This window comes from Atta cephalotes, assembly GCF_000143395.1.
Source record: "Atta cephalotes unplaced genomic scaffold scaffold00001, whole genome shotgun sequence".
Lineage (NCBI taxonomy): Eukaryota > Metazoa > Arthropoda > Insecta > Hymenoptera > Formicidae > Atta > Atta cephalotes.
Window position 1 is genome coordinate 498,849 of NW_012130065.1, and position 7,280 is coordinate 506,128.

General features: G+C 39.1%; 1 protein-coding gene across 1 annotated transcript in view; it reads right to left on the minus strand.

The window, feature by feature from the left end:
* Positions 1-1,358: 1,358 nt before the first annotated feature.
* Positions 1,359-7,280, minus strand: part of LOC105617673 (microtubule-associated protein futsch) — a 26,682-nt gene continuing 20,760 nt past the window's right edge. Inside the window, exons 7-8 of the mRNA XM_012199232.1 lie at positions 3,641-7,276; positions 1,359-3,568 (exon numbers count right to left, since the gene is read on the minus strand). Coding sequence (XP_012054622.1) covers positions 1,359-3,568; positions 3,641-7,276 — 5,846 coding nt within the window. The remainder of the gene's footprint in view (positions 3,569-3,640; positions 7,277-7,280) is intronic.

The window sequence follows — 7,280 nt, forward strand, 5'->3', positions numbered from 1 at the left end:
AATCTAAATTTCTAATTTCTTTTATGTTCAATTTATTTATAATCCTTTTATCAATTAATAATTAATTTTTGTGACAACTATATATCAAATGTACAGTATATTGCATTGTACAAACAACAAATAATATCAAATATTTTTCTATCATGTGCGTTTTGATCGTGTAAATGTATTAATAAAATAAAAATAATGGTAACAAATAAAACTCATGCAGCAAATTAATACAAATCTATTTTATTCAAATAAAATAAAGATTATAAAGTAAATAAACCAACATCCAGAAATTGAATAACCCATCTGAAAAAAGGAAAAAATCATGTATTTTTTAAATATTTTGCTGAAAATATATTCTTAGAACACAACGCTAAATAAGTGCGATAATAAAATAAGCAGAAAATAAAACATAAGCGAGAAACTCATTGCCATATAAAAACTTTGTGTTATAAAGTCAGTGAAATAGAATAACATAATTGCATCTACTATTCTAATTATCGGACGATACTAATGCTGTATTAGATCCGACGTATCATGGATTTAAGCTCTAGTTATTGCTTTGTATACACGTGTTTTAAGAAGAAAAGAATATATAATGGCGGCTACCTATCATGTCGATAGATAAAAGTTAGTTTTGATATAATATTTATATACTTATATTGACCAATTATTTTCATTCGTAACTGCATCCTAAAAAGAAATTGTGTATATTAAGTGCATATATTTTAACTGCTTATATTTAATTTATTGCTATACAAGGGACACGATAAATCTCATCCGTTGATATTGTAATTTAGAAATGATTATAGTACTCACTTTTAATCGGAATAATATATCAGCGATTATAAAATATAAATTAATTTTTCAACAGCGCGATATCATCACAGCATTATTCAAAAAAATCCTTTTCGGATTTAATCTTGGCAAAATTCGAGTATTTTGAAAAAAAAATTTTTCTATATATAGTAACATATCATATTTACTGTTACTATATATAATTACATATAATTTTATATTCTCTCTTTTAATTATTAATTAATAATATAATAATAATTAATTATAACTGATTCTAAAATATAATTAATTATTATTACTGATTATGATCATATAATAATTAATTAATTATTATTGATTATTATGTATATAATTAATTATTATATATATTAATTATTATATTTTTACTCAATAAGCGATATAAAAAAAAAATTGCTTAAAAATAATACGCACGATAATAAATGTGTTGCGTATAATTTTAATTATCTTTACAAAATGAAATTTTGATTTTAGTACTTTAATATTATCTCTCGCTCTCTCATTCAGCATAATTTTTTAAAAAAGTAGTGAAACGTTAAATTTAATAGGCCAGTTTAATTGGATACAACGGGCATGTAAAACTTGTGTTTCTGCGTGTCTCTGGTGTGTTTGAAAGGCGCCTGTTTAGCTTCCAAAAGAGCAGCTGGACACGGTCCTCTGTGCCTAGGAACGTATTCTTTTTTATACATGCTGGAACTGACAGTACTACCATCACCCAAATTAATGTGAGATGCGTTCGTTTGCTTCTGGACTCTTTCTACTTTTTGAGTACTTTGTGAGAAATTTCCATAGCTTTTTGCCTCGCTTTGTGAATAAAATTTCCCGCCGACACTCAGGTTATCTTGCCGAATGATTCTCTGCGGGCGTTCATAGCTGGAAGATGCCCAAGGATTGACTTCTTTAGAACTGCGATGCAGCGAAGTCAAGCTACGTCTATCGTTGCTCTGGCTCGAATTACTGATGTATTGTCCGCTCTCGGCCAGATTTGAAATACTTTTGCGCTGATCTGCCGCCGTCGACGAGATCGTATGAAGCGCCTCGGTGGAAGAAGCTACGCCACGTCGATGGAGTACTGCATTGTTGATGTCAGCTGACGAAGAGGATATTACGTTCTTGCGATGGTGACCGAACTTCGTGGCTGAATCTACGTGTGATCGTTCTAAAGTCGTTTGCTCGTTGATTGATTGTCGGAATTCCGGGCTGCTTGAATTATATCGTGCCTGAGTGGAGATTGTGTGCTGCTCGTGTTGCTTTGTCGCGGATCTTTGTCGAGTTTCCATATGTTGCGCATTCACATAATCGCGCTTGGTCATTTCCTGATGATGACGCTCGACGTGCTGTTGTTGCTGATGCTGCTGATGTCTATGGTGCTCGCCGTGTGTGGCGTCGATCGCGTAACGAGATGTATCTTCCGCTCGCACGATTTGCCCTCGGTGATTTAGTCCTTCCGTGAATGATCTATCCTCGATTGTTCGACGACTCTGCATGTTCTGCGATCGCAAATGTTGCTCACTCAAATGAGTTCTTTGATGCTGTTCATGATGCTGATTAGACACTAATTGAGAAGTCGTTTTTTGTGAATCCACGGGTTGTGATGAAACATCAATTGGTTGAGCGGTACGATCCGTACGAGCGGGATGATCCGTAATATGTTGTGTTTGTTGATGATGAGAGACAGTTTGAGCATTGGCAGCTCTCTGATCTGACTGAGCAGAAGTAGTTGTACGTTTTACGGCAGTCGTAACGACAGTTCCATCTGCTAAAGTTTGTGATTCCATGGTCTTCCTAGTATCAGATTCTATTTGACTCATTTTAGCAGCGATATCTTTTCCTGTACGTTTCGTGTAGGTATTGTAGTTACGTTGATTCGTCGTGGTCATTACGGTAGTGTCATCACCGAGCGAAATAGACGATTCCATGTGTCTTCGACGATTTACCGTTTTACTAGCAGGAGAAGGTTCATGCTTAGAAGGTGTGTAAGTATCTCTACTGGTTGTTTTTGTTTCCATAGTGCCGGTGCTAAGCTTTAAATTATCTTCGTGTGATTTAATATCCGCTCGTTCTCCACGAACTATTGTGTAAGTCGACTTGTGAGACGTTGTGTCTTCGAAATCACCCAACATCTTTAGATTATCTTCTCTTTTTACGACTTCGATTTTTTCTGCTCTTTTGGGAATGAAGTCGTCACGTGGGCGACCGATGAAATCACCTTCTGGCTTTAAATTATCGGCGTGACGAATCGGCGACCGTCGTTCGCCGGGACCAATCTTATCCGGAGTTCTACGTTCAAAGTCACCCTCTGGCTTCAAATTATCCGGGTGCTTGATTGGAGTTCTTTTCTCCCCGGGCCCAATCACGATCTTCTGAGGTCTGTCGAAATCTCCTTCCGGACGTAAATTGTCCGTACGCTTTTTAATTGGTACGCGTTCACCAACCACGTGCACGTAATCATCCTTGCGACGCACGTCGATAAATTCGCCTTCCATTCTGAGATTATCTTCATGTCTCTTAACATCCACTTTCTCCACTCTCGTGATTTTCTTATAGTCATCTCTCGAGCGATGAGTGTCTATTTGTCCCTCCATGCGCAGGTGATCTTCATGCCGACGTACTTCTACCCGATCTCCATTTACATATTTATAATCATCTTTCGGAGATACTTTCATTTCACCTTCGGGACGAAGATTGTCCTGAGGTTTTTTAACCGGCGACCGATCTCCTCTCTTTGGAATAAAATCGTCTTTAGGCACTATGTAGAAATCTCCTTCAGGATGAAGATTATCCTCGTGCTTGATCGGAGTTCTTCGCTCAGTCGGTTCTACTTTCTTCGGGGAACGTTTCGCGAATTCTCCTTCGGGATGAAGATTATCCTTTGGCTTCTTCACATCTGCTCGATCGCCTTTTAGCGGCGTGTCTTTCTTCGGTCTGCCAACAAATTCTCCCTCCGGATAAAGATTATCGGGATGTTTAATGGGTGATCGTCGTTCGCCAGGACCAACGAATGATTTTGCTGGTCTTTCGAATTCACCTTCAGGCTTTAAGTTATCTTTCGGCTTCTTGACGATTGCTCGGTCACCCTTAATAGGCACAGTTTCCTTCGGTCGTTGTACAAAATCGCCTTCTGACTTTAAGTTATCAGGATGTTTAATAGGAGATCTTCTCTCTGCGGGACCTACCGGTGCTTTCTCTGGTCGTTCAAAATCACCCTCAGGATAAAGATTGTCTTCACGCCTAATAACTTCGCTACGTTCACCATGAGTAACTCGATAGTCATCTCGTCGATGAATATCAACGAATTCGCCTTCAATCTTTAAATTATCCTCATGATGAACAATATCCACACGTTCATGTTTAGACGTAGTTACGTAATCATCTCGAGATCGATAAACATCTATATCGCCTTCCATCTTCAAATTGTCTTGATACATCACGATTTCAGTTTTCTCTCCTTTAGTTAGTTTATAATCATCCTTGGGTTTTCCTATGAATTCTCCTTCAGGCTTCAAATTATCTTTAGGCTTCTTTTGAATTGGTCGATCGACGCGCTTGGGAATAAAATCATCTTTTGGTCGACCAATGAATTCACCCTCTGGATGCAAGTTGTCTTCGTGTCGAATCGGTGTACGTCGTTCTGCTGGGCCAATCGGCGATTTCTGAGGTCTTACAAAGTCGCCTTCAGGTCGCAAATTATCTCTTGGTTTGGTAACATCTGCTCTTTCTCCTTTGATTGGTATCTTTTCCTTTGGACGTTTTTCAAATTCACCTTCTGGCTTCAAATTATCTGCATGTTTGATCGGAGTTCTTCTTTCGGCTGGACCAATTGGTTTTTTCTCCGGTCTTTCAAAGTCACCCTCTGGGCGTAAATTATCTTGGGGCCTTCTGATATCGACTCTTTCACCTTTCTTTGGTGCTTCTTCTTTTGGCCTAGATATGAATTCGCCTTCAGATTTCAAGTTATCGAGTGGCTTCTTTATAATCGGTCTTTCAGCAGGTTTGAATTTTTCAGGCTTAGGTCTTTCGAATTCACCCTCTGGTTTTAGATTGTCAGAATGTTTTATCGGAGAACGTCGCTCAGCAGGGCCAATCGGTTTCTTTTCCAGTCTTTCAAAGACTCCTTCTGGTTGCAAATTATCTTGCGGTTTTTTGACATCGGCTCTTTCACCTTTCTTCGGTGCTTCTTCTTTCGGTCTAGATACGAATTTGCCTTCAGGTTTTAAGTTATCATGTGGTTTCTTTACAACCGGTCTTTCAGCAGGCTTGAATTCTTCAGGCTTAGGTCTTTCAAATTCACCCTCTGGTTTTAGATTGTCAGAATGTTTAATCGGAGAACGTCGCTCAGCAGGGCCAATCGGTTTCTTTTCCGGTCTTTCGAAGTCTCCCTCCGGTCGCAAATTATCTTTCGGTTTTCTCACGTCAGCTTTCTCACCCTTTTTAGGTGCTTCTTCTTTAGGCCGACGTACGAAATCGCCTTCTGGTTTTAAATTATCTTCTGGCTTTTTAATTTCAGGTCTTTCTGCTTTCTTAGGCGAATAATCGTCCTTCGGACGACCTTCGAATGGACCTTCCGGTTTTAAATTGTCACGATGCTTAACGACATTCATACGTTCGCCTTTAACGACTTTGAAATCATCCCGTGTTCTCATATCGATAAATTCTCCTTCCATACGTAAATTATCTTGATATTTAGTAATTTCAGTCCTTTCGTGTAATAAGAAATCAGTATATTCGTCTCTGGATCTATAAGTTTCTATATCTCCTTCCATTCGCAAGTTATCTGTGCGCTTCACTACATCCATACGTTCGCCACGCACCGGTCGATAATCATCCTTCGGTCGACCTTCAAATGGACCCTCTGGTTTCAGATTATCCTCTGGTTTTTTAACTTCGGCACGATCACCTTTAGTGGGCGTAAAGTCTTCTTTAGGTCTACCAATAAATTCACCCTCTGGCTTAAGATTATCTGGATGTTTCACTGGCGTACGTTTCTCAGCCGGAACATATTTTTCAGGATGTGGTCTTTCAAAATCGCCTTCGGGTTTCAGATTATCTGTTGGTTTTTTGACTTCTGGCCTTTCTGCTGGATGATAACTTTCTTGTTCCGGTCGTTCGAACTTACCTTCCGGCTTCAAATTATCTGAATGTTTAATCGGAGTGCGTCGTTCTGCTGGACCAATAGGTGCCTTTTCCGGTCTTTCAAAATCGCCTTCGGATTTGAGATTATCCTTTGGCTTTTTAACATCAGCTCTGTCACCTTTTCTTGGTACTTCTTCTTTTGGTCGAGAGACGAATTCGCCTTCCGGTTTTAAATTATCCTGTGGTTTCTTTACTACCGGTCTTTCAGCAGGTCTAAATTCTTCAGGCTTAGGTCTTTCGAATTCACCTTCTGGCTTCAGATTATCAGAATGTTTAATCGGAGAACGTCGCTCTGCAGGACCAATTGATTTTTTTTCTGGTCGTTCGAAGTCGCCCTCCGATCGCAAATTGTCTTGTGGCTTTTTGATATCAGCTCTTTCACCTTTCTTTGGCGCCTCATCTTTCGGTCTTGACAAAAATTTGCCTTCCGGTTTTAAATTATCATGTGGTTTCTTTATAATTGGTCTTTCGGCAGGTTTGAATTCTTCAGGTATTGGTCTCTCGAACTCACCCTCTGGTTTTAGATTATCAGAATGTTTAATCGGGGTACGCTTCTCTGCTGGACCGATTGGTTTCTTTTCCGGTCTTTCGAACTCACCTTCCGGTCTCAAATTGTCTCTCGGTTTTTTCACATCAGCTCTCTCACCTTTTTTAGGCGCTTCTTCCTTAGGCTGACGTACGAAATCGCCTTCTGATTTTAAATTGTCTTCTGGCTTTTTAATTTCAGGTCTCTCTGCTTTCTTGGGTGAATAATCGTCCTTCGGGCGACCTTCAAATGGACCTTCTGGTTTTAAATTATCACGATGTTTAATGACGTCCATGCGTTCACCTTTAACAATTTTAAAATCATCTCGCGTTCTTATATCAATGAATTCACCTTCCATACGTAAATTATCTTGATATTTAGTAATTTCAGTTCTTTCGCGTATTAAGAAATCAGTATATTCGTCTCTGGATCTATATGTTTCTATATCTCCTTCCATACGCAAATTGTCCATGCGTTTAACAACATCCATACGTTCTCCACGCACTGGTCGATAATCATCCTTTGGTCGACCTTCGAATGGACCTTCCGGTCTTAAATTATCCGTTGGTCTTTTAACATCAGCGCGATCACCTCTTGTTGGTATAAAATCTTCTTTCGGTTTACCAATAAATTCACCTTCAGATTTGAGATTGTCCGAATGTTTCACTGGTGTTCGTTTCTCAGCTGGAGTGTATTTTTCAGCACGTGGTCTTTCAAATTCACCTTCGGGCCTTAAATTATCCACTGGCTTTTTGATTTCTGGTTTTTCTGCTGGACGATAATCATCCTGACGAGGTCGCTCAAATTCACCTTCTGA